Source organism: Paramormyrops kingsleyae, chromosome 1 (genome assembly GCF_048594095.1).
Source record: "Paramormyrops kingsleyae isolate MSU_618 chromosome 1, PKINGS_0.4, whole genome shotgun sequence".
Classification (NCBI taxonomy): Eukaryota; Metazoa; Chordata; class Actinopteri; order Osteoglossiformes; family Mormyridae; genus Paramormyrops; species Paramormyrops kingsleyae.
The window spans coordinates 36,779,336-36,798,125 of record NC_132797.1 but is presented as its reverse complement, the minus strand read 5'-3'; the positions used below and the strand labels follow the sequence as shown (position 1 = coordinate 36,798,125).

The 18,790-nt window shown below is 42.4% G+C and overlaps 2 protein-coding genes across 3 annotated transcripts; one reads left to right on the top strand and one right to left on the bottom strand.

Moving 5' to 3' along the window:
• Positions 1–113: 113 nt before the first annotated feature.
• Positions 114–2,697, bottom strand: mettl21a (methyltransferase 21A, HSPA lysine). 2 transcript variants are annotated; one of them, XM_023826667.2, is made up of 5 exons: positions 2,498–2,697; positions 2,224–2,293; positions 1,500–1,673; positions 1,225–1,336; positions 114–1,123 (listed from the first exon to the last, which is right to left on the bottom strand). In XM_023826667.2, exons 3-5 carry the CDS (start codon positions 1,644–1,646, stop codon positions 732–734), a joined length of 651 nt encoding a protein of 216 aa, XP_023682435.1. In that variant the 5' UTR covers positions 1,647–1,673; positions 2,224–2,293; positions 2,498–2,697; the 3' UTR covers positions 114–731. The 2 variants fall into 2 exon arrangements, with proteins under 2 accessions (XP_023682435.1, XP_023682434.1); XM_023826666.2 differs by having other exon boundaries at positions 2,224–2,697.
• Positions 2,698–2,880: 183 nt separating this feature from the next.
• Positions 2,881–16,836, top strand: ccnyl1 (cyclin Y-like 1). The gene is made up of 10 exons (XM_072715187.1): positions 2,881–4,033; positions 8,656–8,730; positions 9,391–9,425; positions 10,743–10,843; positions 11,424–11,459; positions 11,692–11,743; positions 13,238–13,357; positions 13,812–13,978; positions 15,211–15,373; positions 16,433–16,836. Exons 1-10 carry the CDS (start codon positions 3,877–3,879, stop codon positions 16,547–16,549), a joined length of 1,023 nt encoding a protein of 340 aa, XP_072571288.1. The 5' UTR covers positions 2,881–3,876; the 3' UTR covers positions 16,550–16,836.
• Positions 16,837–18,790: the final 1,954 nt, after the last annotated feature.

The window sequence follows — 18,790 nt, the reverse complement described above, 5'->3', positions numbered from 1 at the left end:
CATAACTCCTGGAAAACAACTTTAAGAGAACCTTAGTTTAAGGCATAAATAATTTTAAATTAAAAAAAAAGAATTGCTGAACCAGTTTTGCTAAGCATTTATAGATAATGCAATCAAAGACACTCATTTTTTAATGTAAATATTAAGAAAATTCAACTTGTAATACAGAAAAAGCATGAAATATTCGAATTGGATCTTAACAGTCTTGTTGCAGTATGTAAATGCAGCCTGCAAGTTCTTCTGGTGGCACTGGAACATACCCTGAGCAATCATCTGCAGTTACCAACCCCTGCTGGTACACCCTCTATGTTAATCAGTACTGTCACTCACTCCAATGCAGAACAATTGGTTATTGATTTTATATTCTTTAGGGTGGTCAGAACCACAAAAAGGAGATCTCTACACAGACCATTTGAGAAAAGAGATTAAAAGTGGAGGTAGGATACAGCTTTTAGATGTCCAACTGGGGCTATAGTACCCCCCACTTTTCATTTATTTGTACATAACCAAATTTTCCATTTACAATTCTTTGCATCACGTACTATACATAATCTTACCCCTTTTCTTCACTGACAGCAGTATACTAATTCTCCATGCACACATATTCCTGCTTTTTATACCATATATATCATGCTGTAACATACTTATATACATATACTGCTACATTGAAATAGCTTTTAAAGTGATTTTTGTGTGAATTTATCTCTTCAAACTTACACTGACTGTCTCAGTCATAACTCGTATTTGGTCTTCACAGCTTTGTATATGTGTATATCTTTTTGAACATCATAGTGAACCTCTTGGACTATGAAGCGTGTACGCAGCATATCCAAAAATTTCTGGTCCCGCTCATAACGGATCCTACAAGCCAGCAGTACCAGAGTCCTGTCTGAGCTCAGGTACTCTAGAGTCTGCAGCAGGGCAGAGAAGGTCTCTTCCAGGTATACAATGTCAGCTCCAAGGATAATGTCATATCCTCCCTTCTGATACAGTTCTAAGTTCTTTCCCCAAGTTAGTTCTTTTACCAGTGCTGCTCCCTGTTGCTCTGGAGGTATATTCTCCTTCACGTTGGTGCACAGAAAATCAATGGCTGGCGCTCGGTCAGTGATTGTCACCTTAGCACCTGATGAGATCAATCAAGTTAGAAAATTCATAAAATGCGGCACAGAGACTACCTGGTAACAGAAATTCACATAGCATAATGTCTCCATTGTCCATTCTTACCAAGGAGCGCGGCCACGATTCCCACGAGCCCTGTGCCTGCCCCTAGCTCAATGGCGACTTTGCCCCAAAGCTCAATATGTCCCAGCTCCAAGTACATACACAGCACTACAGCCTTAAATGAGACAAGAAAAAACACATCACAACTGTAATGCAATGAATAGAAACAAGTAAGGTTACAGCAACCTGCAAAATCACTCAAATGCTTCATACAGTAAACCACCAAGTGCAATGACTGGCAAAGAACAAAACTAAATATTAGTAAGGCCAAAACTAACCGCATCCCAAACCACTGCGGCCACCCCAAGTCGGTTCCAGTCCTGAGATAGGCGCAGGCGACGATTGGCAAAGTGAAATTCAGCCGAGACGTCATGCAGTTTGGAGAGTGCTGGCATAGAGTTCCTTTCATATGGGACGAGAGCCATCACAGCCCTTTGGAAATTACTTCTTTGCTGGAAGGAGAAGAGCATGGTGGTTTTTAAAATGCACCTTGTTATTTAATGTATGGAATATTCCAAAGCGATTAATGATAATAAAATCAAATACATAGTCGTACATAATAATCACAACTGCAGTATATAAATCCCATCATTGTATAAAATACATTTGAATACACTAAACAGGGATCTTGATGGATGGGTACATGCATGTCAACTGTTTCTTTTTATATCATATCCATACCTCCCGTTGCAAATTTGCGCCGTACACTGTGCATGCAGAAAACATAATTCAGATTATCTCGAAATATGTATCCCTGTACAGAAGAGCGGTTGTAAGATAGAAGGATAAAATCAATTTTAAATGTCGAACGAAAATGAGCTTGACTTAGTGTCCCAAAATGCATGGTGCATAGCATAGTTTTTGGTCTCGTTGCCTTTAAAAAGCGCTGTTTCCTAATCATGACGCACGCAAGAATTATATGTGTAGTTAAGTGATTTAATTGATAACATTTTCAAAGTACTTTCACTCCAGTTAAAATACTTTTAACAGTAACCAACTTACCAAAACTTTATTACCAGGTCCTTTGGCGTTGTTTGAAACCTCGCGATGAAAACCACGAGCCCGTCCGAGACTTTCAAATATGCGTCGAAAAATTGATATAAATGAGAAATAGATGTCTTACGTACATATTTAATATGTAGAAATAACAACCAGCATCTAGATGTTTTCACAAGACATTAGTTATACAACTTAACTTTTTCTTTATTAATACCGAAGAAATATTTATGGGTTACGATTGTTAGTTGTATTTTTGAGAATAATGTTTCGATTTCACCTTAACTACATAAGGATGGAAATTGTTTTAGTCCCCTTGCGCTTTTCATACTGAAACTTCGGTTATATGCACTTTTCTTCAGTGTAAAATGACAATCCGATGGTTTTCACTACAAGATGAGTAGCACCGTTTCCGCCATGCTTTTCATTCACCCAGCAAGCAAATCGTGATGTGCTACCAGAGGTCATACAAAATGATTGGCATTCGGGATTCTGCAGTTAGAAAATGGCGTTCATGGATTTTCAATTTTCGAGACCAATGATATTCCCTAAATGTGTAGGTAGGCGGGCACTGCTGAAACGTATGAAACGTTTAACCAATCGGATACAACCGGCCGCTTTGTTTTGATTACACGTCCAATGATAGCTGATGCGATTTCTCATGGGTGGTTCCTTGCGTGCATGCCAGGTAGCGGCGAGAGGAACAGATGGCGGAGGTGGCGGGGAGGAGATCGCTGAATTGGCCAACGGGGAGGAGGGGATAGCGGAATATCTTCAGTATCAGGGCTAGGAACCAAAGCTGAATCTCGGAAAGGCCCACGCCGAACAGGCAATTAACTCTTACATAGTTTAATCGAAACAAAAAATGAGCGGCTAAGCAGGCTATGTGATTTAGGCCCAAAGCCTGGGCAAAGAGTTGGTATATGATCCTGGATATCAAAGGGAGAGAAAGATGATCTACCTCGGAAAATAAGCATTAAAAGACTTTAATCAGGAAACTGAAGTTGGAGCTGCATTTTGAGAACCTTCTAATACTGTTGGTGGCGTTTGGCGTAAGGGTAGTCTCAAGCGGATACTGATGTTGGGTTAGCTAGCTTACTGAGTTAAGGGACCAGTGGACTAGCTACATGCACCTTTTATTCGTCAGTTTTTTTTTGTGGTTAGCTACTGATGTTTCACTTAGCTAGACATGGGTGAATTTCCGAATGTTTTGAAGTTTTTGAGCTGCTTTTAAATCGGCCTGGACTGTCCGTCGCTCCTTTTTCATGCTTTAGCCAAGTGGGAGCACACCCTAGGCGAGCATTGATTTAGCGAGTAGCCATCTCCTTGCAGCTGTCAGATGAGCTACTGTGTATTTCTAGTGCAGCGCCCATATCCTGCGCTTTTCCCAGTGTAGCCGAGCACGCCCCTGATAGACGACGTGCAACTTTTTATTAATGCAACTTATTTGTAAAAACGTCCAGGGTCGATGGTATCAGTATTCTCCATCTGTTGAACCCTACATGTTTCCGTTAAATTGACGATTTGAAGACGGGTCGTCTTCATCCTTATACTTTATGTTTTAGACAAAGTAAATCCGTAATCCCTGTCCAGTGTTCGGAGGGCCTTGACACGGTCGCACGGCGTGTATTTGCTAGCTAACGTCGCCTTTAATCGGAGATGGGGAACACACTGTCGTGCTGCGTGTCTCCTGGCGGGAGTCCGAAGATCTCCAGGCAACAGGAGCGCCTGGAGGACTACCAGACCAACACGGACCTGAGCGAGGACACGACCGGGCCCTACCTGCAGCACATCAGCGACAGAGAGGTGCCGGACGGTATGTGTCCTCTTTCTGACAGAGGCCGTTCTTCATCTTGTTTTTTTAGCGGTTACCTGAAAAACGACTTGCGTTTTGCATTTACAGCAACCTATGAAACTGTTATTCAAGCTAAAAAGATAAAATGTCACAATCTCCAATGTCCACCTCACAGTACTGTTATATCTCTGAGAGCAAATCTGGAACGTTTTTTTCTTCTTGTTCACAGAAGATGGGTCTAATGGGACATTCTGGCCTGTGTTACTCTTGCTTTGCTTTAGATGTTTTATCGCTGTCACTTCCTGATGGCATCTTCTCTTCAGAGCCAACTGACATAAACGCAGCTTTCTGTTAATGTGCATCTCTGAATCCTAGGATAACCTGTGCTCTACTAGTCAGGAGAAGTTGCCCGTTTGCTTAGGGAATGACAGAGGAATCTGAGTTATCTTTGGCATTTCCAAGGGTCCCGTCTGCAGACCTACCCTCACGATCCTCCCCCAGCCTGAAATGCACACATGCCCACATACATAGACACAGTGTCAGTAATTTAACCTGTATGCTGAAATCTGAAAGTAGTTACGCTTGAAACTGCGTAATGATGAGGCAGACAAACGCTAAAAAACATCTACAGTCAGGCATACTAATATGCCCAGATGCAGATCACAATGAGATTTAAAAAGAAATTCTTTAGCTCCATATATTAGCCTACCAAGGCTTTCGTGGCAAAGTGTTTTTCATGCATACAAAAGATCTTATTTTCAATTGACACTGGTAAGAAATGCTCATTGAGCATTCAGATAAACTTGTGCATGTGGCCTGTGTTCACCTCCATGTACATACATGCATACGTCATGTTAAGTCCTTGTTCTCAGCTCCTGTGAAACAGGCAGTGTTGAGTTTGAGGAAGTAGCCAGACGCCTAGAATACAGCTGGGTTAACTTCTTTATTACGCAGTGGAATGTGCAAGCAGTGTTTGAAATGACTGTCCTGTTCCTAAAACACCTGTTTTATTGCCTGTTGAGTCAAGGAAGCACTAAAAATCCTCTCTAGTATTTTTAGTGCCTGATAGGATGATTTATTCTGGGATGATTTATTCTGTAAGGGTACTGATGTTCAAACCAGAAAGTAATTCAAACTGTTAATCTAGAACTGATAGAAATTCACGTAACAGACTAAGATTCTGCCCTGATACAGGGTTTCTTTTTTGTAACTTGCTTTGTAGTTTTATATAATAGCATTTTAAAAACTGACAGTCATTGTAATTGGTCTGTGTTAACTCTGTCTCCACTCTCCACGTACTTTAAGGTGTATGAAGAACCTTGTTTGCATCATGAGCTTTAGAGGCCTTGGTTACAAGAGGCAGTCAGGATAGGAGTATGGGTAACATGTGCCCAGGGACTTGGCTTTGTCCACTGGACAATCTCTCACGAGACCAGGACATGCATCTAGGCTAATTTAATGGCAGTGCCTCTCGTTGACTAGTAGTATTGATTTTATGTATTGTATGTAATATTATTCATTTCAGTATTAATGTGTTTAAAAAAAAAACAAAAAACCAAATAACTGCAAATCTAGTTCCAAGTTTGTTTGCCTAACATTGAGTTCAGTATTAGATGGTACTGTGGCGCAGGTTTGGCCCTCAGACCTCTGGCAGTGGGATGGGATAAATCCTGCCTCTGCTCTGCATGTGTGCACTTTGTATCCTCTCTTGGTTTTCTCTGGGTAATCCAGTTGCTTCTCTCAGACCAAACACATGCAATGCAGGTAATTGGCTTCTATATATTGCCCATAGTGAGTGTGTGTGTGTGTGTCACTGTGGATTAGCATCTCAACTAGGGTATGCCCCAACCTTGTGCCCTTTGCTGCCTGGGGTAGGCTCCAGGCCCCTGCTGTGACCCTGGCCAGGATTAGAAGGTGGATGCATTAATATTACAGTAACTGTAGCACACTTATACAATTTCCCAGACCCTTTTCTTGAGTACATATTGATAGGTGATGCAGTAGTTAAAGTCTAATCCTCATAACTCATAAGACAAATACATTATCCCACTCACTGGCTTATATCTGAGGGCAGGTAGGGGCATATTTGGGTGCTGCATGCTGGTGACTCTGCAGCACACTCAGAGTATGCCTGCTGCGAGGCCCCCCTACCTCTGGCATTATCTCTTCTTGTCGTCAAACCACAGCAGTAAATAGAAATTCCCAGCATGGGCAGAAGCGATTGGAATGCTGGATGGGGATGATTGACGGTGCCTGATGGGAGGGGTCTTGGTGAAAATGATTGTGGCTCGTGTGAGGAGGTGGCCTTCGGTGTGACGGAGGACCGGGGCCGGCCTGTCTCGGGTGGATGGCTTGTTCAGCGGGAGGCTGACACACTCCCTATTCTTGTGCCGAGCTCTTACCAGCCTCCCCCAGAAGGCGTGCCAGTGCGTGGCACGCAGCCGTGGGGGCAAAGGGTCTCCATGTTCTGTGCCAGCTGCCGACAAAGAGCTGATTGTTCCGGTTTTCCTGCCCCAGTGTGAATGAATTAGGGGACAGACTACACCCGGATCTTAGTGTCCCATAGCAGGGGGGTGCCGAGAATCACACTCACTGTTCACTGCCCATTATTGGGCCTCAGAAAGGAAGTTAGACTGCTATGTATCCTAATAGTTTTAGGTAACTAGTTACAAATTTGAATATATATATATATATATATATATAATGTGTGTGTGCGCGCGCACACACACACACACACACACATATATTTATTTATTTAATATGTATAAGTGTGTGTGTATTTAATGTAGTATAATACAAAAATATAGGGTTTGGTTGGAACATCGTCCCAAGGGACTGGAAAACTGGGCATTGACATGATTCTTTGCTTCATTTGCTCAGGTTAGAGACTATTTAACAAACTATTAAAGACTGACATTCTGCAGCAGGACTGTGGCTTGTGGTTAACCATTATTTCATGTTAAGAAATTAAGTGTTGTAACTTTAGCTGGAGTTGTGCATTTAAAAGGGTTTTGCTTTTACCTCTGTGAACTATCCAGTTACAATGTCATGTTCCATAGTTGTCTAAGCACAGCAGTTTCTGATGAATTTTATTTTAAAACAAGAAAAAGGATTGGATTTAAATGCCCGGCTGTGGCTAATGGACGAAATGGGAGATCTCATAATTTAACGCATTAACAAGTATATCCTTGTTCTTCAGTTGTTACCTTTAATTGTTTTTCAATGCTTGTCTTGGGGACTATATTGAAATTATTATATTAACATAGTTTTAATTAAGCTATAGCCCATGTTAGAATTTCTCTGAGCATTTTAAACCCAACTTTATTGTTTTGGTCTAATCGAAAGCAGTTTCCAAATTAAGTATTTGAGTTAAAGATATTATACACTGCTCAAATAAATGAAAGGGACACTTTTTAATCAGAGTATAGCATCAAGGTAATTAAACTTCTGGGATATTGATCTGGTCAGTTAAGAAGCAAAGGGGGTTGTTAATCAGTTTCAGCTGCTTTGGTGTTAAGGAAACAACAGGTGCACCAGAGGGGATCAATAAGACGACCCCCGAAACAGGTGAAGGCCACTGGCCTTTTTTCACTAGTTTTGCATTTGGCCACAGTAGGTGTCTCCCAGTACAGTCTCAATGATATGGAGGAGATTCCAGGAGACAGGCAGTTACTCTAGGAGAGCTGGACAGGGCCGTAGAAGGTCCTTAACCCATCAGCAGGACCGGTATCTGCTCCTTTGTGCAAGGAGGAACAGGATGAGCACTGCCAGAGCCCTACAAAATGACCTCCAGCAGGCCACTGGTGTGAATGTCTCTGACCAAACAATCAAAAGCAGACTTCATGAGGGTGGCCTGAGGGCCCAATGTCCTCTAGTGGGCCCTGTGCTCACTGCCTGGCACCGTGGAGCTCGATTGGTATTTGCAGTAGAATACCGGAATTGGCAGGTCTGCCACTGGCACCCGGTGCTTTTCACAGATGAGAGCAGGTTCACGCTAAGCACATGTGACAGACATTAAACGGTCTCGAGAAGCTGTGGAGAACATTATGCTGCCTGTAACATTGTTCAGCATGACCGGTTTGGTGGTGGGTCAGTGATGGTCAGGGGAGGCATATCCATGGAGGGACGCACAGACCTCTACAGGCTAGACAACAGCACCTTGACTGCCGTTCGATATCGGGATGAAATCCTTGAAAACCATTGTCAGACCCTATGCTGGTGCAGTGGGTCCTGGGTTCCCGGCCTCATGGGGTGAGAGTATGCAGGCAGTTCCTGGAGGATGAAGGAATTGATACCATTGACTGGTCCCTACGCTCGCCTGCCGCATCATTTTTTCATTGTGATTTTTGAGGTGTCTTTGAATTCGCCCCACTGTAAGTTGAAAATTTTCATTTCCATCAAACAATCTGGCATACTTTTGTTTCTAACACATTACCCAGTCCATATCAGTATAAATATCCAGCATGATTTTTTTCCCCATTGAGATCTGATGTGTTTTCAAAGTGTTCCTTTAATTTTTTTAAGCATTGTATTTTTATTGGTAAATGGTAGGCCCATAGCTGTTCAGCAAACCTTACATATATGTACTAGTGTACTAGGAATGTGTACTAGTGAATTACTGACATATTCTGTCTGATTTTCAGATCTAGCTTTTGAGTCCAACCCTTCTGACCATGCCCGGGCCAGTACCATTTTCCTCAGCAAGTCGCAGACCGACGGTGAGTGTGCCACAGGACAGTTCTGCTGTAAGGCATTTGTTTCCTGTTTTACAACATTGACAAAAGTTTTCTAAATGAAGTCCTTCATGGATGGTGTAGATAGCACATTATCAGGCCCATTGTGTTTTATAGTCTGGGTACAGGCACAAAATAGCAGGAACTGACTTGCGCTCCAGGAATGGCAAATTTAAATTACGGGTGTCAAACTCCGTTCCTGCAGGGCCGGAGCCCTGTGTAGCTTTAGTTATTTTCTTGTTCCACCACAAATGATTCAGCTCAAGAGCTGTATGATAACTAGCACAAGGTGTTGAATCAGGTGTGTTAAATGAGTCTGACACCCCTGATTTAAATGGTTTGTGGGCTTATCACCAGAACTGGAGCATAGGATGCCTTGAGCTGGCATGTGACCTTGTGGCAGGAAGCTGATTGGCTATTGGTGCATTCACTGTGTAAAGACATTTTAACGGAACAAAACACAAGATAAGCTGGCAGAAATTGTTACTTGGCTAGTCTGTACGTTAGACGTGTCATGTGAATTTTTGTTTGAAAAGTGTCATGTGATTTTTGGTCTCACAGACCATGCAGATTATTCTGTGACATTTGCTTAATGTGACTGGAATTGGACTGATAAGTCTTTTTCCTCCCTCCTTTTCTTTTCAGTGCGGGATAAAAGGAAAAGCAATCACATAAACCATGTAAGGAACTGGACATTTTTTTCTGTGCATATATTCATTGTCTACTGCAAAACAGTGAAGAGCAGTTATTTTTATTTTGTGGTGTACACATAAGGGCAGTGTGAAAGGGCAGGATTCTGTACATTGTTTGTTAGAACATAAGAACATAAGAACTATACAAACGAGAGGAGGCCATTCGGCCCATCGAGCTCGCTTGGGGAGAACTTAACTAATAGCTCAGACTTGTTAAAATCTTATCTAGCTCTGATTTAAAGGAACCCAAGGATTCAGCTTGCACTACGTTATCAGGAAGACTATTCCATACTCTGACTACACGCTGTGTAAAGAAGTGCTTCCTTAAATCCAGTTTGAAATATTCTCCTGCTAATTTCCACCTATGGCCATGAGTTCTTGTATTTGAACTAATGCTGAAGTAACTATTCGGTTGAACAGCATCCGAACCTCTTAGAATCTTATAGACCTGGATCATGTCCCCCCTCAGTCTCCTTTGCTTGAGGCTGAACAGATTTAGCTCAAATAACCTTTCCTCATCACGTTTGTTTGGCAGTGGCGGGGGGGGGGGGGGGGGGACCTCAGAATGGCAAACTGTTAAAGTTGTGAGAGTGGCATTTACAGTCGTGTGGGTCTTTTGTTATAGATGCTTTGGTAAGTCTCCATCTGTTTGTGTCCATTGTTCCAATAATCCTCTATAGGCTGATTTCAAGGTGACATATTTCTTACTATAGAGACTTTTGTGTGCTGTTGTGATATGCAGCTTGAAGGCAGTACTGAGAAACTTCTGAGCTTGTGAAGCTTTCCAATAAATCATTATCTTATGCTAGGAACAATTAAATGTCTAATGTAATGTTCATGTATTCCTTCCTTAACATGTTCAGAACACAATTGTTTTTTTTTTTTAGACTTTAATGCTAAACTAATGTTACGTACACCGTTTCCGTAAAGGTCTACTAAAGATCAACGGACCAGCCCATCTCAGGAATTTACCCACTTATTATATCAATATGTCATTAGGGGTTTTAGCTGTTAACTTGTCAGTCTGTAGTCACTTGTGCAGCTGTTCAACAGAAGCAAGAAAATCTATAAGTTCTTTGACATTGTCACTGCAAAAATGTATGTTCCACATTTGTTTGGTGCATGTCTAAATCTGTTTTATCGTTATGGATTATAAGAGTTGCTGTTAATTATTTAGCTAAATAAACACATTCTGCCTTTATAAGCTAGGTTGGAGATCCTTATTGCAGTTTTGGTTAATCTGAATAAACATATATGGTCTTCTGATGTTGATGTAAGCTATCGCTAACAATGGCCATTGTCTAGGTGTCTCCAGGGCTCCTTTCGAAGAAATACAGCTCCTGTTCCACCATATTCATTGATGACAGTACTGTAAGCCAACCAAATTTAAAAAGCACAATCAAATGGTGAGTACATTCGACCAGCTGTTCAGAAAGGGGGACTGTGGCTGGGGGGCTTGTCAGACCACTACCAAAGGCAGCTACAGGAAGAACTGCCAGATGACAGATAGCAGAGAAAATTCCAAGAAGCAGAGCTTAATCTTATAGCTGGTTCCAACCACCAACCATACAGGCTCACGAAAACATGTAGAAAAGTGTCAGCTAAACACTGGTGAAACAGGGATGGATATATATATATACACACACACACACACACACACACATTGCACCAAATCTGTGTTCCTCAAATTAAGTTAAACTTGTCATACATCACGTCCAACATCAGTAACCCAGTTTGAAAATAATCAGTTGTCGGTGAGAGGAGTGACATTTTTACACTGCAGCCACATTACTGATACGAGCGAGACCATTTCATTCAGTCATCTCTGCAAAATTTTGGCTAGTGTTGCCAACACTTGAGGAAACTTCAAATACCAAGTGGGTTTAGCTATCTTGTGGCTTTCAAGTATAATGCTCTGTAGTTTTTGCCAGTGTTAGAATAATTCTTGAGTAATTGAGATGTTTTCTTCCATTCTTTGTTTTTCAGTGTTACACTAGCAATATACTATCACATAAAGAACAGGTATGTTTTTCCTCTTTGCATTTAAAAAATATCAGCATGTTATCAGCTGTCAAACAAGACATCAGACTATTTCACAGTGAATCTGCATGCAAAATGATGCATCGTGCCAAACGTGCTTTCTTTATAGCCTGAGGTATTTTGCAGTGTTAATAGATGAAACGTTAAGAAGTCTGGCTGAGCCGAAAATTCCCTGTGTGGTCCCCAAACTTCTCTGTTGGTCTTTTGCCCTCAGGGACTCGGACAGATCGCTGGACATCTTTGATGAGAAGATTCATCCATTATCAGTAAGTGCCGCATGTCTCAGGAGGAGCAGCATGCGATCCGGGGGGAGCTCTTTACACACAATCATTCGCGCTAACTGAAGAAGCAGCCCCCAGCTTAGACTTCCGCAGGGAAACAAAATTCTGTGTTATCTTTGATACAGACTGATAACAGCATACTTTCAAGAGAGCTTCTTTTGAGTAGTGCATTGCATTAGTTAAACAGCAGCTTTTGTTACCTACGGTCCTCTCTGGCTTCTGCTCTTGCCGCATTGCTTCCTGCCTTGTGTTATAATGCTATCTGAACGGTGACTTCTATATATTACTTCCATATTAGCCACAATTAAAAACTTCATAACATTCTACCAAACGTTAATTGCATGATGTCTGTGTTCAGTAGGAAGGGAGTGTCTTTTGTTCCCCTCTGCTGACTTATCACATATTATCTCTTCTGCTAAGACTGGTCGCCATGGGATGACTGTATACCATGATAGAAATTCTGAAATAGTTGTATCATTAGTGCTGTTGGAGCAATAGTTAGCACTGTTGCCCCACACCTCTGGGACCAGTGTTTGAGTCTCTGCCATAGATCCATGTGTGTGGAGTTTGCATGTTCTCCCCATGTTGTCGTGGGGTTTCTTTCGGGTACTCTGGTTTCCCCCCACGGTCCAAAAGCACGCCGAGGCTGATTGGAGTTACCAGACTGTCCGTGGGTGTGAATGATGTGTGTGTGCCCTGTGATTGGTTGGTACCCCACCCTGGGTTGTTCCCTGCCTCTGAGATAGGCTCCGGACCCCCCCGCAACCCTGAATAGGACAAGCGGTTTCAGGAAATGGATGGTTTGCTGCTATTCTATATCAAGGTTTAAATGGTGATGTCACAACACATTAATATCTGTGACACCCAAAAATATGTTGCTAATGTATTACTAACACATGAAAAATCTTAGATTTAAAGTCCCCAATTCATTTTAATTCATATTTACTTCCTAAAAATGTGACAGTTTGCTGTAATTTACATAATAAACGACACCCCCCCCCCCCTATGAGGAAATGGAGGGTGCATGTATTGTTGACAGCAAATTGCTCCCTCAACAATAAAGAACCCATTCAGCTGTCTGGACACATTTTTGATTCTGGAAAAAAAGACTAAAGTTATTGTTGAATGACTCAGTTTCTAGAGCATGTGGCAAAACTGTAGCGACCAAAACACATTAAACCATATAGTGTGTGTGTGTGTGTGTGTGTGTGTGTGTGTGTGTGTGTGTGTGTGTGTGGGTGGTCTCCTTGTCTTGTACTCTGCGACATATGAAAGCCCAATACAGTGTTATGGATGTGTTATGAAACTTGTCCTCTAGGTGGCAGTATTGGATCATGACTCCCTCAGCATCCTAGTGATGTTTTGAGGCTAAAGATTTAGGGAGAAGGTTATAAGCAATTCAATAGTCAAAATATCCGGGAACCAGTTTATTGATGGTAAAACTGTTATGGGAGGCTGACTAGGGCAACTGCCTTGCAGAGAGAGCAGGTCCCAGACAACTACTCCCGGATTGATCCTGACCACAAGCTAATCTACCGTTTCGTCCGGACGCTCTTCAGTGCCGCCCAGCTGACTGCTGAGTGTGCCATTGTCACTCTGGTGAGTGTAATGTTGCTCTGTGTCTTCATATTCATTTAGATCCAGAAAGAATAACATTAATGAGTCGTCAGTTGCATTTGTGTCGTCTTTGATCTGGGGTGTCAAACTCCAGTCCTGGAGGGCCGGAGCCCTGCACATTTATGGGTTTCCCCTCATTTAACACACCAGATTCAACTCCTTGCTCCTCCTTGTGCTAATTACCACACAGCTCTAGAACTGAATCATTTGTGGTGGAACAGGGAAAGAACTAAGCTACACAAACCTTGTGGGTGCAGTTTTCTAAAGATTAAATGGAGTTTAGAATGTTTTGACAGGTCTAGCTGTACATTGTGGCGATATTAGTGCCAGTGCCCATTCCTCTTCATTGAACTAGAATTTTCATAATCTTGAATCTGGTGAAGGTTGCTCTTTTTGCCGCTCCTCTTGAAGGTGAATGGCTCATTATTTCTATCAGGTGTACCTGGAGCGTCTGCTGACCTACGCTGAGATGGACATCTGCCCCTGCAACTGGAAGCGCATCGTGCTGGGGGCCATCCTGCTGGCCTCCAAGGTGTGGGACGACCAGGCCGTGTGGAACGTGGATTACTGCCAGATTCTTAAGGACATCACCGTGGAGGACATGTGAGTGGCCATTGTTGTCTGCCGTCTCCATTCATTGTGACTCTTAACCGTAATGATACCGCACCAGTGTCATCATTGAAGAGCCTGTGTAATCAAAGGCTGTTCCTTGTACAATAGTTATTTTAGTCAGATGACAGGTTTTTACTCTTTTGTTACTACTCAGTTTTGAGTGTGAGATACTGAGTATCACTCCTGGAGCTGGTCATACAGCTTCCTCCCTTTCATTTTCTGTAGCGGATGAGCGTACTCATTGAGGCTGGGCACTAAGCTATCTGAAGAAATTAGATTTTTGAAGCCTTCCCTCTGAGCTGGTTACAGACGGCATATCCCCGAGATTCGCTCCTTTTATAGGCAACCTGGACGGTCCAGTGTGATTAGCTTGTGTCGGTTCGCCTGTCCGCAGACATGTCCCCCAGCTTTCCACATCACAGGCGTGCAGGTTTATTTTCATTATTTTCATTCCCTTTATTGAAACCATTTTTGTAAGATGCGCCTGGGCCTGCTTGAGTGCTCTTGTCCCTCTAGGATAATGCCATGGCTCCCAGCCACTCCATTAGTTGCCCCTAGCGACCGACCATCTCTCCCCCCCCCCCCCCTCGCTATCAGGGCAGTGGGCTCCCAGCACACCCTCAGCCTGTACCTTTTGGAGAGCCTCTATCAATATTCCTGCCTGCATCCTTTCTAGAAAGTACCGTAACCTCACTTGGGAAGATGGATTGTTCTCTAAATGTGAAGATTTTATGCATATTGTTCTATGACCCAAATTGAAAGATATTTATTGATCTTTCAACTTTGTTTTAAAAGTGACCATCCAGGTTCCTCATCATCCTATTTAAAATTTTAACCATAAGTGAACAGTCACAACTTCCTAAAACTGTTTAAAGCTTTTTTGAAAAATTCTTTTCTGACAGGTAATTCTTGAAATGTTTCATGATATTATGTCATTATTTGTAATTTAATTCTGTTTGGCAAGTTACATATTGCAAGATATTGTCACTATATAATAAATTCCTACGTCCAGCGAATCATATGTGTTAAAACACTGCTGTACATTTCTGTCCGTGCTGAAGTTATAATCTTATCCACTCTTTGGTCTTAATGTCAATTTTGCCTTTATCCTTACGGTAAGGATGGGTCCCCCAGAGCAGTTTTGCAGTGTGTCCTGCCTCTTCTGCAGGCATATTGTGTTTGGAGTGGGCTTTGCATAGTGGTGTCTCGCTCTGTTCTCTCAGGAACGAGATGGAGAGGCACTTCCTGGAGCTGCTTCAGTTCAATATCAATGTCCCAGCCAGTGTCTACGCCAAGTATTACTTTGACCTGCGCTCCCTGGCCGACGACAATAACCTAAGCTTCCCTTTGGAGCCCCTGAGCAAAGACCGAGCCCAGAAACTAGAGGTCAGGAGGCTTTGGTATTTAATCAGCTGGCGGATATATCATGTGACCTCTATGTCCTGTCCTATATCTTGAATAACAGTCCTAATGCTTTGCTTATGAGAACATCAAAATACCTTTGCAACTTTTATGTCCACTATGCTGCTTGCAATCATGCCAATTAAAGTATAATGATTAGGTATGTGTTGAGTAAGAAGAAAAATGAGTAGAACATTGCCAGAGATATTAGAGATATTTTTGAGACTTATGACGCTTTTCCTCTGTCACCAAGAACCAAGCCATACCTGACCCACAAAGAGACTTTTCCATTGTAAATTGTGTGAGCCGTACCTGAGCCGCACTGACACAGCACCGCTTACTAGCAGGGCCAAAAGCGTGACTAACAAGCTGGTTGTATTGATGCATTCCTGATAACCTGCGAGGTGGAAGAAGTGCTATACAACGGCTGAATGGAATGGATTAATAATACAAATTTACGTAAGCTAGTGCTAATTCCGCCGACATTTGATGCTAACGTAACACGTGTCAAAGACGTAGTGGTGGAAATTAGCACATAGTAACTCATTATATACTCCATGTGAACAGTAAACAAGCATCTCTTTGCTGTTGCTGTCCAAATCCAGTAACACCTTTACCTAGCAAATCCTTCTGCAGTTGAAAATGGAACCGTGTAGTTAGTGTCTCTCCGTGGTATATGGCTCGGGTACGACCTGGTTCCTGTATGCCAGTGAAAAAGCACCATTATTCTCTATATATACTATGTTGAAGAATGCCTGTTAGCTGCCAAGGTCTCTCTAGTTGTCGTCATTGGTGATGTGCAGCCAGGTTAGGGACCAATCCCTGAGATCCCAAGCTTTTCCCACTGTTACAGTGCTTTGGGTAAAATCCTGTAATGCATAAATAAATGTAAATGTCATGTCTTTGGTCATTGAACAACTGTGCCTTTGATTAGAAAAAATATCCTTCCAGTGGAAGGGATGTTGGGAAGAGGGATGCAGTGGGGTGGGGGTTTATCACATCCCACCTGCTGATTCTTCGGTTGTGCTGTATTTCTGCATTCAGGCCATCTCCAGGCTTTGTGAGGACAAGTACAAGGACCTGAGCAAAGCAGCGATGCGGAGGTCCTTCAGCGCCGACAACCTGGTGGGCATGCGGCGCTCCAACGCCGTGCTGTCGTAGCAGGAGGAGCGCACACACCCGACAGTATACATGTGACCTCATCTGGCGCAGAGACGGCCTTCCTGCTCACTCCATGCCAGAGACATTTTGTCAGCAAGAGATTCGCTGCTCTAAGCGTTGTGGCGAAAAGCATCTACTTAGAGACAAAGAATGAGTCAGGGTTTTGTGTTTTGTTCTTTTTCTTTCTTTTTTTTGCTTACTATGTAGGCTAATAGCTGTGAAATTTGTTTTTAAATGAAATCATTTGCAGATGGAGTATTTTAAATAAACACTAATCATGTAACAAATTTGTTTAACTTATACATGTCTTTGACACCGAAGGGCCTGTTCAACACACTCGGATGTTTCCTTGCTGACACAAGGCGTCTTTGAACAATGTTTCATTCTCTGCGCAGTACCATTCATTTGGGTGTGCAGTCTTTGTTTGATAAACAGGGCTTTAGATTGAGGCCTCAGAACAATCCTTTTCTGGAAATGATGGGACCTATTCAGGATTTTTATATCTGAACTGGTGGCACAGTAGTAAATTGCATATAAACTTGGACTATGTGTGTCATATTAGTCCAAAATCCTCTACTGCATTGAATCCTCCTCGCACAGGGATGGCAGACCTGATCCATGGAGGGCCACTGTGGGTGCAGCTTTTTGGGATGACCTCTGTCAGCCAATAATAAAGCAGCGGTTCTCAACTCCAGTCCTGTGGACCCACTGTTATTGGCTGATTGAAAGGTCATCTCAAAAACCCGCACCCACAGCAGCTCACCTTGGATCTGGTTCGCCCCCCCTGTTCTAGCATCTAAGTAAAACTTAAAGAATAAAAAGAAAGACGTGCTGTTGTCCTGGCTGGCAGGGGCTAGAAAGAATAACAAGGTGATGTGGAATTTTGGACAATTCAATAAGGATCAATAGGGAAGGAGGAATGAAAAAGAATTCAAGAATGTAAAAGTATGTGCTACCTGTATTCTATGTGGGCACTCAAAACAGCAGTCACTTTTGAGAAAGATTAAAGCGTTTCTTTGAATGGCTCCCTAGCCTTATCACAGACTGCTGGCCAAACAGTCAATGAGATTGAACGCTACAAGTGTACAGCTGCCCGGAGCTCTGGCGTGGCTTTAGAATGCACCAGCAAGACCTCATCTGGAGCCCTGGACTGAAAGTACACTGGTATTCCAGTGCGACAAGAATACATTTTTATAAAAATGTAGTTTGTCTAGCTTCAAGCAAAAAACAGGAGCCATAATGAGATTGTAGTTATTGGAGGAATAGTACTAGATTTACCAGGTTTTCACCAAGTGCAAAATTTTCATATATATTTACCCTCTTTGTGATATTGCTATTTAAATATTTAAATAACTTTCTATTTTTATAACAAGACCCTGTACTGGATAAGTGGTTAGAGGATTGATAGATTTGTATGAATTTTATAAGATGGGCTGTATTCATTGTTTAAAATCTTTTAAGTTAAACAAAACATGGGTTAGTCATGCAAAGAGTGATTGCAATCCCCAGAAGCAGATCTCTAACCAGCAGTGGGGGGATTTAGTTACGGGGCCTAAACATGGATGATGAAAGCAAACTACTCCCTCTGGGCCTTTGTTCCATTTATGATATTGTGTCATGCATTATGCCCAGGAACGTTTTGCACTGAAGCTCCATGTCACTTGGCTAAAGAAAGTGGATCAATTTGGGTGCTTAAAATTCAGTACCTGTTTACTGTGAATGGAGTGCACCAATATTATTCAATTACTGAAGTACACTGCTGTGATTATGCTGAATTCACTGATGCACTGGCAAAGTAATACTTTGGAAAACCCTGTGAAAATAAGGCTGATGGTGGACCTGAAAATATGAGCATCTCGGCTCAGTAAGCCAAAGCATAGTGGCCTCTGACTCCAGCGTGATCTCTGGTGGCCATCGATCCATAAAAAGGGTCACTTTAGCTATGACCAGAGTGCTGGGAAAGCTATAGAGTGGGAACCTGTAGCTTCTGTCAAGTTATAGCTGGTTGCAGGCAAGTCCTTCATCACCACAATACTCTGCTGATTTTCAATCAGTGACAATGACCTCATATCTTGTACTATCCACTAAATATATGCTGTGCTGCAAAGGAGGGGCATGAAGGCTAAAAATCTCCACTCCAGTGTTGGCAGTTCCCATGTTCTCCCCCTGTTCTGTAGGATTCTTCCAGCTACCCCAGCAGTCCAAAGACATGCAGTTAGGCTAACTGGACACCAAATCAGC